Source organism: Lissotriton vulgaris, chromosome 7 (assembly GCF_964263255.1).
Source record: "Lissotriton vulgaris chromosome 7, aLisVul1.2, whole genome shotgun sequence".
Classification (NCBI taxonomy): domain Eukaryota; kingdom Metazoa; phylum Chordata; class Amphibia; order Caudata; family Salamandridae; genus Lissotriton; species Lissotriton vulgaris.
Window position 1 is genome coordinate 405,110,541 of NC_141695.1, and position 16,349 is coordinate 405,126,889.

General features: G+C 43.7%; 1 protein-coding gene across 1 annotated transcript in view; it reads left to right on the plus strand.

Annotated features, from left to right (window-relative positions):
• Positions 1-16,349, plus strand: part of PRKCG (protein kinase C gamma) — a 1,238,195-nt gene that overhangs the window by 851,829 nt on the left and 370,017 nt on the right. The window contains exon 4 of the mRNA XM_086928695.1: positions 9,623-9,734. Within this exon, the coding sequence (XP_086784821.1) occupies positions 9,623-9,734 (112 nt within the window). The remainder of the gene's footprint in view (positions 1-9,622; positions 9,735-16,349) is intronic.

Genomic DNA, 16,349 nt, shown 5'->3' on the forward strand with positions numbered 1-16,349 from the left:
TATTATGGAGTGAAAACAACAGCTAAAAAGTGAAAGATCAACATACCAGAGGTTGGTAAAGGCTGAATCCCTTGCAGAGAAAGTACTTTGGGAATTTGTTTAGGATGGAGAGTCTTTTAAGAAAGCATTTCATTACATTTTCCAGGCATATCCCACATACATGCTCTCACCAAGGTAGAATTTCGTTGCTTAGAAACTAGTAATCTGTAGCAGCCTAGCGGGACCATGTCATATCTGACACCTTAAGTCAGCCTTGGCTTTTAAACCGCATGTTTCACTCTGGCAGATTGTACCAGAGGAAGTTTGGGCTCAGAAATCCCAGCCCACAAAAGTCCACTGGGCTGCAAAGCCTGGGTGGATCAGGTTGTCAAACATGAAACAGAGCGACTTGACATCTATAGAAAAACCGAGGGTGAGCGTGGGGGAATGGGGGATGATATTCAGGAAAGGCGGCACATCCAAAGGCTATCACAGGTGTCCTGTATGGTTACTGAACTCCCATATAGCTTGCAGTATCCTTGTAATATAATTCTGAGGGTACTTTCTCCCATGTACTTTTGGGAATAAAAATATTTTTGATTATACATTAAATAAGATATATACATATATACATATATATATATATGTGTGTATATATGTGTGTGTATATATATGGTACTTATGTAGCATTTATTGACTTATGAGTAAAGCAGCAGGCTCCTATACAGTAGATTGAGTACAGAATAATATAATACAGGTTGAATGATTGAATTTGGGTGAGCCAATAGAAGAGACAGCGGTGCGGTACGAGCTTATAGAGATCACAGTTGTAATGCCACTGCCCATGTGACAGTCAAAAACTGAATATCCCCTTTTTTATCCATCATAGTGAACCTTTAAAGCACTAAATAAAATAACTTAAAGCACAATACTACAACATAATGCAATAGCACAAAACAACACAATACTACATCGGAATACAATGATTTTACATAATGCCACACTACCATAACATACGTCAATAAAATATGATTTCCTATTTTTGGAATTAATTTTGTCAGCAACACAATATAATACAATAACACAAATACATTAATACAATAGTACCGCAGAAATAATGGCCTAAAAGAATATGTGACGTTACAACGCGATCAGTAACATCGCAGTACGTTACATCATAGTTCTTACAACGCAAGTCGTTACAACGACTTGCGCTAGAGGCACTGGACAGAGGAATAGTATGATTCACTATTCCAACTCCAGCCTACGTAACAGTAGGGAAGGTGTTGGAATAGTAAATCATACTATTCCTTAGTTTATAGCGCCATCTAGCGCAAGTTGTTGTAACAACTTGCGTTGTAATGACCGCAATGAAAATGTGTGCGGTGTAACAACTGCGTTGTAAAGGTCATTCGCCGCCCTAACAAACAGAATACTAAGAAAACACAACATAGCATAACAATAATGAAATATTCCCTCTTTGTAAGAACTCTTTGATTGTTTTGGTCCTTAAAAATTCCAATAAAGGGTATGCCTCAAGCATCCTGCAGGATCAGAATGGATTTTAGAGGTAAGGGCAGCAAAAATACATGAGATGATGGCCTTTGGCCTGCATTATAGAACAAAAACCTCTGTATGTGTGGGTAATTGATCTTTATAAAGAGGATGAAAATGTGAATGGAAACTTTAATATTGCACAAAAAAAGTGACAGGCTACTTAATTGACACATATCTAGGCAAGCTATAAATTGGGAGAATAGGTCTTTTCGGGACCATATGTTGGAAAGGATTGTCTTGCACGCAAACTGTGAATCAGTAGTTGATATAAGACTGGTGGAACTGGGGAAGAGTGACACAATTTAGTATTGTTCCTTAAGAAAATTATCAGAGCATGTGCTGAGAGAGTGTCAGGGCAGGGCACTTGACGGTCATGTCTGAAGCACCTGTTAGCCTTCCTGCTCGTCTCAAATCAGAAAGCACAAATGACATCAGTTTCTACAGTTTCTAGCAATTTATTGAAATTGCATTGCACATATCTGCATGCTTATTTGTATTGTTCTAATGAGGAATGTATATGGGAGCCTTAAAGCCCGGACAATTCAGTAAACATCCTTTACCATCAACAGGTGGTTCGATGATCGACCCCGACCCCTCTCTGGCAGTGATCCTCCACTCATTGCCCACATGGTTGAGCGATCTGATTCGATGTGAGCCTGTTGACACCCATTACCACTACACAACTTACAGTTATTTGGAAAGGTCCTGGTGCCCCACCACACTCTGGAATAGTACAGACCATAAAAACATCTGTGCAAGAAGTGGATCTCATGAAGCATGCCACATGCCACATGAAATGTGGTGGCGGGCGGTGAGAGTGGTAGAATAAAACTGTATGTTAAAACAAATCAAGCATTGGTAAAGCTAATAGGTCTGACCCTTGTGCTGTGCATGCAAACAAGTCACAACATGCTGGCATCCATGTGCGCACAGAAACTCAAACACATCCAACTGGCCACACACTGTATGCCAATGCTGACATGCTGTGACATAGTACATCACCTTCAGCCAGTGCTTAAATTGAGCTGGTGGTTTCTTGTGCTGGAGCAGGTGCTGGCGTGTTTCTGCAGGCCTTTGTGGTGGCTTTTTTTCCTAAAAGCACAGGGGGGAGTTTATGAGCTCTGGTTTATAGTTGGGGTAGATATAAGAAGTTATATAGTTAGGTAGGTAGGAAAGTTGGAAATTGCCAGTTGGTGTTCATAATTGTTGCAGGGGGATCCATGTTTAGGGGAGGGGGTGCGGGTATGTTAGGAAGTATATATTTAGTGAGGTTTAGTTTTGTACAGCACAGGCCAAGGGTATGTATTTGCAAGGTGCCCCTGTTTCCAATAAAACAGCATTTTACACACCAACAAGCTGGTCTGTGGTATGTGCTGCCCCCCCCCCCACCTCATTATGGGCCCAAACAGTAAGATCCCATTTTTTTCACCAATCAGCTGAAGTCAATTGGTTGCCATCCATGCTGCAATCTTCCTCAGACAATCTTGAAAAAAATGTTTTGCATCAGCAATGTCCTGCCCCAGCAAAATGATTAGCTGCGTGCCATCGGCATATGAGATTACATCACAGCCACAAGATTTAACAATCGGGGTGAGGGGTCCACATAGATTTTAAACAAAGTCATACACAAAGAGGAGCTCTAAGGCACCCCTTTATTGATGGAAATAGTGTGCGATTTGAATGAGTCCAGCATGATTATTTGAGGGCAACTCTTTAAGAAGTCTGCAAGCTACAGAAGAACCTTGCTCCCCACACCGATCGCCTCTAGCTGCTGATCAGAAGTGCATGGGAAACGGTGTCTAAAGCCACTGAAAGGTCTAACAACGCAAGCATGGCAGGACAATCTGCGACCAAAGTACAGCATTTAGAAATACCAGCAGCGTGGTCTCTGCAATACGAGTAGCTCTGAATTGCAAATGGGAGGGATGCAGAATCTTATGGTCCTCCAAGAATGTCATAAGCTGTTTATTGACATGCTTTCCAGAATTTTCACAAGCAAATGTAGAAGTGATAAGGGGATTCAGAAAGAAATGCACAGACCAATGGCCATACAGAAAAAAATGCTTAGAACACTCATACTGTCAATCATTGGCTCATATTGATAAACCACCACCAATAAACAGAAAACATACCAACAAGGAGCCAAACACACACATGCCAGCATGCAACCATTCACGTATTTATTTTTATTTATTTATTTTACAGATTTGTAGAGCGCATGGCTGCCCGTACTAGCATTATCTAGTGGGGAAAACACACAATATACATGCAAGCAGATATCACAGGCTACTGCTTTGCAGGTAGATATGACAAAACAGGTAGGTGGTTAAAGGGTGACTGGGCTAAATACTTTAGGTGTCACAGGCATACCAATTGAAAGTAGACACATCCTTGTCTGCAAATGTATGTCCTGGAACTGCAAAAGGAAGTGTTGAATTGTACAGAAGACTTCCTGGAGTGGTCACATGTTGTCAGTGTGATAGCAATGACTGTGATTGTGGTGGTGTCATAGTATAATACTAAAGAGTGTTATGTAGTGCATCCGGTGGCAGCTCGCACAGGTAACGCTGTGGGGCGGTGAGGTTGGGCAGGGCTGGGTGGGGGAGGGCAGTGGAGTTTGACACATGACAGAAAAGTGGAGAGTAAACAAATAAAAAAATAAAACCACTTACCTTACGCTTGCCGCATCGCCAAGTTGGTGATACAGCAAGCGCAAGGTAAGTGATTTTATTTCTTTATTTATTTACTTTCTACTTTCCTGTCATGTGCCGAACTCCACTACCACCCCACCTGGCCCTTCCTTACCCACCCACAACGTTACCTGTGCCGAGTGTGCGAGCCACCACTGAGTGCATCTAATGCAGCACGTGCCTCATTAGTCATTGTGACAGTGCAGGTGTGACAGTGTGATTGTAGTGCATATGATGGGTTGCGTGTGGTAGTGTAATGATCTGCGATTCGATGTTATGGTAGTGAGAGTGAGGGTGTCACTGTGATTGCTGTGGATTGTGTGAATGCAATTGTGTGATTCCAGGCATGTAATGTGTTGCATGCAACGTGGTGAATCTACTCGGGTGAGTAAAATGCGGTGAGCGCTCAGTCTTCACTCACTTTATACGTACCTTTGCATAGAGTTTGATGGCGCCCGTGTTTTTTAAGACCTGATCTCCGCAAAACAACATCAAAAAAGCATTGGCATAGCCAATAAGTCTCGCCTTTTGAACCTTATAAGTGCTTAGCCATGCAACAGTTGATGTTGTTGCACCAAGGATATTGTGCTGCATAACTAAAAACTTATAAGGTCTCAAAAGCGAGACCTATTGGTTTTGCCAATGCTTGTTCTAAAAAGCGGCTGAAGGGCTAAATGCATTGCAGACACTTAAAGTAAGATTTTGCCATTTTAAGTAGCCTATCATTTTTCAGAACGCATAGTTCTTCTGTTAATTTTTCCTCCCTGTTCCTTCCAACTGGATTAGTCTCTAACCTATTAATAGGGAAAATCTATATAAAGTTATACAACTCTCACAATCGTATAGCATACACAGCAGAGGCACAAATTCTACAGTGTCCCAAAGCAATAATACTACTCAATTAAATACATCTTACAAGATCAGGAGCAGACCGGTTAGCCTAAGCCTGCACGTTTAATTCTCAGACGATAACAGTGATACCACAGAAGGATTTCTAATATAGGTGATACAATTCTTTCACAAACCATGATTCTCACATTTATGTATCAACCTCATCAAATACTAGGGACGTCTATCTAAAGAAATTAATTTCATTACAAGGGATAGCAAGAATTATATTAAGACGAGGAGGAGCATCATTCTGAGTGCCACTGTGACGCAACAGAGACAAAACAAAGTGAAGAACATTTATGCCATAATTTGACAGATCATCACCAAACGTTTCTAATATGCCATGCAGGGATGGGACCGTCACTACGCAAACGTATGGCAGATTATGGCTAAACATTCTAAAATGTTTTGCACCTTCAGCCCACAGAAAATCAAACACCAGCAGATGCTCCGATTCCCAAGTAGCTGAAAAGTAGTTATGGGTGCTTTATGTGCCCTGTATAGCGTGGTACAACCCCACAAAGGAAAATTCTTCAACCACCATCCTTTATGCCTGGAATCAGAAGCTGGTAAATATAACTTTGAACGCTTAGCAGAGCTGTGTTATAGAGAAGTGAGGATTGCAGAAAGCGGCCCCAGCACGAAAGCGCGCTTGTAGTGGACAACTATATCCCAAGGTGTTAAATTTTTACATTTATATCCAACAAAATGCAACGTGGACGTTCAACGGCCTGCTTCCTTTTAGTGTAGGGCACTGAAGGTCAGAAGAGAGATGCATTGTGGTAGAGCATAGCTATTCTACAGTTATGCCAGTGCATCTCTTTCCTCAGAGGAAACCCAGAAAGAGAAAACATGATGTATGTAGCTTGTGTTATTGGTTTTCGTATTTTTTAAGTTTCATATTTACTTATCTTGACCTTTAGGGGAGCCTTGGCAGAGTAGGCTCTCACGCTGCATGATGGAGAGGGGGAAGGGTTAGGCGGCCGCGCAAAAGGAAAATGAAGAGCTGAGGAGGAGGGAGTTGGAGCGGGTAGGGGAGGGGAATCACAAGTGCAGGGAGTCCGAGAAGGGAGGGTGTAGGGGAGGGAATTTGCACGCGTGAACAAAGAAGTCAAATGCCAGCTGTGCACGTCGCGCGTGCTCTTGTGTGCGTGATAGCAAGCTGGTGGCCGTTTTGGTAGCACTTTTAAAAGCAGCTTCTAAATGACTCGGCCAGACCAGCACTGGATCAGGCCGAGACCTAAAAATAGTTTAGGTAGTCTGTTAATCCTAATCAGCTAGGCAACTTCTTGTTACCTCTTACTTATAAAGTACACTTTGGTTGTGATACTAAATTTGCACCAGAAATGGGGGAGAATAAAGTGTGTGCTTAATATGTCGCTGTCACCGTCACCTTTAGAAAACAGTGTTGTTTCCTTTTTAGTCCTTCAATTAAATTAAAGTTTCTTCAATGTATTATTTGTAAATGAAATGTTCTTGGACGCCTGCTGTGCTGCGAGAGGGGACTAGCTCAACCTTCATCCTACCGAACACCGAGGTCAGAGAGTCTTTCTTCAGGTGGTCCTGTCCCTCTCATGCTGCGCGTCAGGTGATAAAATGTCATCCCTCCCACGTTCTGACACTCCAGACGCCAAAGGGTGTATGTGAGCTGGTCCAAATTGTGAATGACTCTAGTAATAAAGCTAATGGCTGATAAGCAGGGTGCCATATTGTTCCACTCTAAGGGGCATATTTACAAGCCCCCTGCCCCACTAGTATGTCACTTTTTGTGACGTACTGGAGGTGCATTTCACATCTCCATATTTACTAGGAGAGGAAAAGCCACCCTGCGTGACTTTTGCTCTCCTTGTAAATATGACCCCTTCACATGCAGCACTTTGCGTGGAAGGGGTGTTCCATGGGTGTTGCTGTGGGTGTTCCTAGGAACACACATGAACGAGACAAATTACCAGGTTTACGCCGAATCTTAAGTCTGGAAATGCGAGTCAATGCTACGCCTCCCTAGGGGAGGCGTAGCAAGGCGCAACGAGGAGAAATGTTTTAATTTCTCCTCATTTTTTCCTCTTTCAAAGTGGTCTGCATTCTACAGCACGCATTGAAAGAGGGAAATGTATGTTGTGATTGTTTTTGTGCAGGAAGGAACCTCTTCCTGCACAAAAACAAACTCCCCATGACAAAGGCATCCTTGCACCATCATGCAAGGATGCCTTGACTAGCGCATGGCTGCAGTTTGTGCGCCAGCGCAGGGGAGAGAACAGGAATGCAACATATTATTGTACATATATCGCATTCCTGCGATTTGGAGGTGCTGCAGCGTGGCGCAGCCTAAGGGTTTGCGTTGCCACGCTGCGGCACTTCCTTGTAGATCTGGCCTAAGTATTTTGATTATGGGCTGATCCAGAGTGCGACTGACAAAGCAAGAAAGTAGTGGCTGAAAGAAGATGACCCAGAGACCTCTATACATCTACAATAATTTGTATCATTTTCAAGAAGCCCAATAGACAATTTAAGTTGTCTTTGAGGCATATCTAATGGTGGTACAGCATAAGCTTTGGCCAGATGACATCTGAGTGACAAGCGGGATGAGGGGATAGAGCGCCAGGCAAATTTATCAATTAAAAATGTAGCAATCATTGAGGCATTGGCACCAGAGTTAAACAAAGACAGAGAATTAATGCTGCTTATCCAACTGGAAACACCTTGTTCTAGGGTGTGCAAGCCCATCAGGTAACCTTTATAAGACCATATGTCCCAAGATCAATTCCAATGTGTTTATCCCCACAAAGAGTAACCACTAAATACTACACGTGGTTAGGACTATCATGTCAATAGCGTCTTAAAATAGCAACCTATCAACTATTCACTGACTTATTCTTGCAAGTAAATGCTCCGTCATCAGTTGACAATAGCACTCAGAAATGACACTTTCATGTTTTCCGTGTTAAAAGTATTAAATATTACTGCTGTGTTTTCCTTGTACACAACTATGAAATGCAGGGGTATATTATCAAGGGGGTTTATCTCCGTTTTTGGCTTTAAAAGCCAAGAAAGCGGAGATAAAATTATCTCCCTATTACCTCGCTGTCGCTAACACCAGTTAGCGACAGCTAGTAGGAGATAGCGACCATCTTGGGCCCCGCTTTACATGTCAGTGATATTTATCACTAATGACATGCAAAGTGGGCGTGCCAAGATGTTAGCGACTGGAAACAGTCGCTAACATCGCTATCTCCTATTACCAACGTTTGGAGATATTCGTGCTAAGCGCGAATATCTCCAAAAGTTAACACCTGCCCTGAGCAGTTCTTAGCCATGTTATCCAATGGGAGGTGGATAACATGGCTAAGAGCATTAGCTCGATAATGCATGAATATCGCGGACTTTTCAGCGATATTCATGCATTGCGGACGATTTTTATCGCATTTGCGATAAACCTTGGTAATACCAAGGTTTATTTGCGATAAAAATCGCCGCAGCTCTGCGGTAAATTTTTGTCTCTAACCAAGCAATAGCGATAATTATCGCTATTGCTTGGTAATATGCCCCGCAGTTTTGCTAATTTTCCTCATGATTATAATATCTGGTGCCGGTGCATAATAACTAATCAGAAAGGTTCAAGTGTGGTCAACACAATTATATTTTAGCCTAGCAATGGTTTTGTCATTGTAATGGTTCCTTGTCCTTTCTGCTTTTTAAAGTCCAACTGCACATGACAGATGTGAGTAATATACAACACACGCACATATATATAAGCACACATTCACTTTCAATTAAAAAATGTGAATTTGCACTCAGAAATTAATTTGCTTACACATAATGTTACACCAGTATGCTGCTTAACTAAATGGAAGGAGGAAGCTCAAGGCTGGAATGCTATGGAAATTTGGAGAACACCCAAACATACATTAGTCTGTGGATATTCACAACCCTATCCCAGGCATATTTCAACCGTAGACATGGACAAAAATTCACTTCTGTTAATGGCTTGAGAAAGTCTTTATCCTTGCTGGAAATGGGTAAGTACCACGCATAAAATAGGTTAATGCTTGGGTATAATGGGGAATCTCCACAGGGAAACATATTTTTCCTCAGAAGAAAATACCTGAAAACAGCAACTGCAAACTAATTTTCTCTAAGCATTTACTCATGCATACTTGAATACTAAATAAAGCAACTCATGTCTAAGTACTTACATGTGATTATTCTTAGAAAGTTGCAACTTTTATATCTTCTCAAGAGCACTACCCTATTTCTTTGTGAATTCTAAAAACAAATGTACACCTACTCCATATGTGGTTGGAAATCTATGGGTGTAGATTGAAAGATTTAATTGTGAATAATGCCCAGGTGAACAAATAAGAAGATGCTAGATACATCAAGTACCAAGACTTGCCGCCTAAGACAATCTTCATTGGTAGAAATCTCAGGCAAAGGAAAGTGTAAAGATGTGGCTGCTGCCTCCTGATTAGAGTATAACTGACCCCTGCTCCTCTTTTTATTCCCAGGACCCTCGGAGTAGGCACAAATTCAAGGTGCACAGCTACAGCAGCCCCACCTTCTGCGATCACTGCGGATCCCTACTCTACGGCCTGGTCCATCAAGGGATGAAATGCTCCTGTAAGTGTTAACAATAGCCATGAAGAAAGGGAGAAGGCAACCAGGCAAGGCGTGGGGACTAAAATGCTACCGTGTAAACTGGCTGACAATGGCAGCACTCAATGATAATGTGATAACAGATCTGAGTATTTAGATGTTTCTCCGAAAAGTCTGTAAACATTTCAGTTTTGCTGATTACTTGGGGTTTGTTAAAGTTCCTTTTTCTTAGGTGAATTGTTACTCGAAGTGCATTCTACATCAGATATTTACTTGTGTTGGACAACAAATGACAAAAATTCAGGGGCAGATTTACAAGCCCCTTGCGCCACTTTTGCGTCACTTTTAACATGGGAAAAGTGACACAAAAGTTGCGCAAGGGGCTTGTAAATAAGCCTCTCAGTGTTTTCTGGAAAAGAAGCACGTGATGTAATTCTAGTAGCTCACGGTATGCAATATTACTTGAATCATTGGCATTTATTAATGAAAGATTGTTATATTGCCAAGAGAGATATTGCATTTAGCCTATTACCCCCAGGTCCCTTATGTCCTCGTCCCATTCATTAACTAATTGGAGATAACCATCTCCCGACAGAAAAAAAGAGCAGAGGCATGCTGGGACCCTAATACTGCCCCTCCCACCGGGAGTACATAAGCAGTACTTAGCCGTCTGTTCTTTTTTTCTGTCTGTCGACAGAAGTTTGCTGTGGTTGCTGGTACTGCTCTTGGTGGGCTTCAGTGGCTTCCCTTACTTGGTTCGCCCCATCCAGCTGCCTGGCTGTGTGGTGTCTGCTGTCCTGCCTCCTGGCCTGCCGGGCTTGCTGGGAGGCTGGTTTCTTCGTGTCCTTGGCTTTGTGGATGCGGGCCGGCCCTTTGCGGCTGATGCGCCGGCCTCTGGGTCTCTTCCGGGCCAAGGTGCGCGTCTTCCTGGATCCTGGCTGCAGGGAAGACGCGCTGTGATTGCCTCTGGCTGCCCACCCTGCCCTGGCGTGGTCCTGTGGTGCACCTTGGGCTGATGGGGGGGGGGGGGGGGGGGGGGGGGGCTTGTTCGTGTGCCGGACCTTCCTCCTGGGTGAGTCCTGCATAGCGGTCTCTTTTTCCCCTTCTTTGCTTCTTGTTCTGTGGCGTTGCAGGCTGCCGCTGTTGGTGCTTGGGGGCTGGGTTGTGTCCCGACGGCTACTCTGCATTCTGGGAGCCGTTCTTCATGCCGGTCTCCTGGTGTCCTGGCCGGTGGGGTGGGGCCTTGTTCCTGGTGTTGGCCCCCCTCTTCCGTGTAAATCCCGCTTGCCGGGTTTTTTCTTTGGGCTCCGGTGATTGTGCGGGAGAGGAATGTGCTCCCTGACGGGAATCGCTGGGGTGGGGATGATGTGGCACAGCGGCCAGAGCTGTGGTCTCCAGTGCTGGGGTTCCTGGTTCGAGTCTGAGTCGGGTCATTCTGTGTTCTGGGCGGAGCTCTTGCTCTCACTGGGTGATTATTTGTGCTGTACTCGTCTGCTGCAAAGCCTGGCGAAGACTCCTGGTGCTGCCGGGGTTTGACCCGGAGCCTCGTTCTTTGTTTGCTTTCGCTCTGCCTCTCTTCCTCTGCAGGTGTCCTTTTCGGGGTTGGTTTGGGGACTCTTCCTTCCTTTTGCCTTGGCTGCTGGGCAGGTTGATGTTGCTCTCCTTGTTGTGGCTGTGCCCTATTGCCCGGGGGCTGGTCTTCCTCACGGTGGTACTTGGTTCAGTGTGGTGTTCCTCGCTGGTGGCCTGCTGCGCCTGTGGGTCCTCCTGGTCTCCTTCCCTGCTGTGCTGATTGCTTCCGTCATCTGCTGCCCAGGTTCACCTTGGTTTGGGGGGGCCTGTGTTTCCTCTGGGTGTTCCTGTCCAGACGGCTTTCCTCCTCCTCCGGGCTGACCTGCAGCGTCCATCTCCCAGGGCAGGGGTGCGTTTGCGGCTGTGCCTGCTGCTGGGTCACTTGGAGGTGCCTGGTTCTGCTCTCGGCATGCTTAGGGGCTCTTTTTCTCCCCGTTCCTCTGTCTTGTGGGACTGCTGGTTGCTGGTGGCCCTGTGTTGGGTGGCTTGCGTGGGGTTCTCCCGCCGCTGCCTCTTCCTCTTCTCTGGCTCCTCTTTTCTGAGGGCGGGGGCTGGGGGGGGAGTCCCGCTCTGCTGCTGCTCGCCCCTGCTCCTTGCTTCGCGCAGCTGGCCTCTGGTTCGGGTGCTGGCCTGTTTCCTGGTTCAGTGCTCTTTGGTCTGCGCTGCCCCTCAGTTGCCTTTTGGCTTTGGCGCTGGCTTCCTTCGCACTGGAGCCTGGAACTGCTGCTGAACTTTGCTTTGTTGTCCTAGGATCCATTCCATATTGATTTTGACCTGTGCTGCCCAAACGGAGCTGACGCTCACACAACACCGCTTCGTGGCGCTGCCTCCCCTTGACTCGCTGGTGTGAGCGTGAGCTGCATTCCGCACGCTCTGCCTGTCGCTCCCAGCTGGAGTCATAGGGGTTGAGGCAAGGGTGTGCACTGAGAGCGCACCTAGCCTGGGGGACTGCGAGGACCAGAATTCCTAGCTGGGATCAGCTGGTTCCTCTTCCCCCAGGCGAACCGCCCACGGACACGCCCCCAACGAGCAGGATATATCTTCGTGACACCGGCTTCGCGGGCGCCACTCACTGGAGCCTGGAACTGCTGCTGAACTTTGCTTTGTTGTCCTAGGATCCATTCCATATTGATTTTGACCTGTGCTGCCCAAACGGAGCTGACGCTCACACAACACCGCTTTGTGGCGCTGCCTCCCCTTGACTCGCTGGTGTGAGCGTGAGCTGCATTCCGCACGCTCTGCCTGTCGCTCCCAGCTGGAGTCAGAGGGGTTGAGGCCAGGGTGTGCACTGAGAGCGCACCTAGCCTGGGGGACTGCGAGGACCAGAATTCCTAGCTGGGATCAGCTGGTTCCTCTTCCCCCAGGCGAACCGCCCACGGACACGCCCCCAACAAAACGTATAAATAACATATCGCTACCCGCGACGCGGGACGCGCGCGGGGATAAGCCCGGGCAAAAGGGCGGGCCGTCTGAGGCCGTCCGAGGTCGTACTAGGACGGGACGGGCCACCCAACTAACCTTCTGCTCCTGGTAAGTCAAATCTACATCTGACTAGTTCCCCTACTGGTGCTAATTCCTGCATGAAAACGACGAGGGATCCGGAGTAATCAAATACCAATAGAAATTGTGGTAATAACAAGAAATGGGTTTTAAAAAATTACGAACCAGGACTATCTTCATGAAACGTATGGGCACGGAGGACGCCGTTCGTAAATCATCAGATAAATCAATAAAACAAGGACGCATTATACGGACCCCGGCCATTACTGATTATTTAGCTACTTTAACATCTAAAGACGAAATTGACAAAAAATTACTTCTGGTAGAAGAAATACCTAACTCATTACTGCATACAGGGCTAGAAGCATGTGTGCTAACCAAACTTGGGTCAAATCCACACTTAAGCTTAAGCGACATTGTATCCGACTATATGCAAAAGTCTCTCAATAACTCTAGAGATTTACAAATCCAGGGTCACGAGGAAAATCAGTTAACATCTTCAACACCAAAAAAAGGCCCAGAAAATACCTGTCACCTGGAAGAATGTTGTGCTAATAACTCTAAGATAACACAAAACCAACATGAGTCAAAAATAATAAATAGTTCCCCTTTACAAAAAAATCAAATGCAACCACAAACACTTGAATCATCGGTAGACCCTTTTCTCATAAAAACCAACAACTCAGCTAACATAATTACACCTATGTCAAAAGCCTTGTTTTCCTTACAAGAAATACTCGAGTCAGTCCTTTCCTTTTTAGGGAATATATTAGAAAATTCAGACCAAACTCTGTATGTTCAAATCGGTATCCTTAAGCATCTTGTTGAGGAAAAAAAGAAAAGGAAAGAACTCCCTGATCTGGAAAAAAACCAACTGAAGTCCAATGACAATGATCAAAGGAATTACACAAGTCACAAAGATAGCGAAAAAGACCTAGAAAAAAATGATCGTGGTACACAAACATCAGTAATACCAAAACAAAAAAAAGAGAAGTTAATACGACAACACGAAACACCAATATTCTCCCTGAAAAGACTTTTCAAAGAAAAACCTGTAAACGACAAACAATATCCAATTTTCGCAAAGGTCAAGAAATTGGATATACCAAAGGATGAAGATTTGGATGAAAATACCCTAAAAGTTACCCTCAATAATACATCTGAAAGCAAAAAAGGAGAAAAAACAAATAAATCTAAAAATACTGACCAAGTAGAAGGAAAAAGAAAGAGGAAGAAACCAATAAGACGTATACATAGGAAAAATAATCGTAAGCTGAAATTTCAAAAGTTTATAACTGCCAATAATAAACAAGAAGTACCAGAAATTGAACCTATTAAGCCCGGGGCTACTGGAAATATGGAAATTAGCTCAAAAAAAGGAGATGAGAAATTGAAACCACTAGATCCGGCTGCAAAGGTTTTTGTCTCGCATAATGTCCCTGAAGAATTACAACTTCAAAATACGATCAATAGTACAAATAAAGGAAACAACCAACATGGAGTAGGAACATCAAACTCCAGAACACTTCAACTTGAAGAACTTTTTCCAACGGACTTAGCACCACTAAACAGAAGAAGAATTATTAATCTCCTTCACCACATCAAACCTTTGGAATCCCTGAATAGCAATGAGATTGACCTTGTAATCTTTCCACAAAAAGACAATAATAAAATAGCTACAGTAACCTTCTGGTCAAACGTTATACCTGGAATCATAATCAGTGAAAAAGAAATACTACACAAACATGGATACGACGTCTATTTAAGAAGGGATCTCAAAGAAAATAGATTTCCCCCTAGATATGACGAACAAATATGGAGAATCTCTAACTCGCAATACAAAAATCCTCTGGGAGAAACTGACGTGTCCCAAGCAACGTATTCAGGAATTAAGTATTCAGGGAAAGACACTTTGAAGGTAAAACTGGAAAATGGTGAAAGGCTAGTATGGCAACAAGAACCAAAGGGAAAGGAGTACAGAGAAAGCATCACATCTTGGTCATGGGTATCTGAGAACTTGAACAGTAATAAATTTACATCATGCTCGGGACAACCTGTTTAGCGAAGGTCTCAAAATAATATCATGGAATATAGCGGGGAAAACTAAGATCAAACTAACGGAAGCCATAAACAACCACCCGGACCTTTTAATGCTACAGGAAACCTGGGCTACACAAACATTTTCGCAAAATAACTACTACGTATATGACATCCCCGCCATAGCATCCACTCGAGGCCACGCAAAGGGTGGTCTGGCCATATTACTGAAGGAGGATTATATGTGGGCTCAGGAAGTTATCCAGACCAAATCACAAAACCTGCAATGCTTAAAGATTCTTCTAAAAACACATGATGTAGCAACAATACAATCATTTTTGCTGTTCAATGTCTATGCCCCTCCGGGCAAGAATTACGATAAGACCTTTCTAGTAATTATGGAATCCATCACACAAATTGTCGAAGATCAATCATGTATTCCATACATAATAGCAGGTGATCTAAACGGCAAAATCTCAAATACAGAAATTGGTAAATGGATGCAACTTTATGATGACGAATTTGCCGAGTCCTCAGCCCCGCAATTCCCCAAGGGTGCAAAATGTGACAAAAGAGGGAAATTATTATTATCGACACTCCCCTCACTACGAGGTGTAATTCTGAACGGAAACATAGAAGGAGACATTCCGGCATCGAATACCAGACAGGGTAAAGGAAGTTCATCCATTATTGACTATATTATTTGTAATATGAATTTAATGGAGACTGTTACCCACCTAAAAATACAGCTAAGCCAAGAGAGCGACCATGCTCTGTTAATTTTAAAAACTGAATGGAGGACTCAAACAGCAACCAGCAGACAGCTAATATTTCATAGAAGCTCTCTTGTGGTAAATAGTGCCCAAAGAAGAATTTTCTGGAGCTCGAAAGTATTGGATAGAATAACGACATTGGTTGAACAGAAAGATCTCTTATTAGAAACTATTTCGGATGATCCAATAGAAAATTTCGAACACATCATCAATAAGCTAAAAAATCTGCTATTTGACAAACTGCAATGTGCCCCTAAAGGTGTGAATTATGAGAACAAGAGCTGCAACAAAAATAACACACAAAATACCCAAACGTCTATAACTAAGAAAGAATTGAACAGACTGGTACGTGCACAATATCTGAATCATTCCTTGTCAATTAAGAAAGAAATAAATAAATTAAAAAACAAACTCAGAAGAAAAAAGCAAAAAAGAAAAAAAGAAAATCAAGACCGTAACTGGGTGGACATCCAAGAAGATGCAAAAGATATGAATTCCCGAAAATACTGGTCCCTTGTAGCTAAACTAACTGGCACAAAAAAAAGCTACAAGCGATACCTGTTACACCAAAGGACTGGGAAACTTATCTAACAGACTTATATAAAGCAAACCCGATTAACTTTGAGGGGAAAAGTACAGAACAAGACAATGGAGACGCTGACTCACAAATATATAGAGTTACAGCCATCTCAGTAGAATGGAACATAAGAAAAGCAAGGAAAACAGGAGCTTCTGGTCCTGACCAGATCCCAATAAA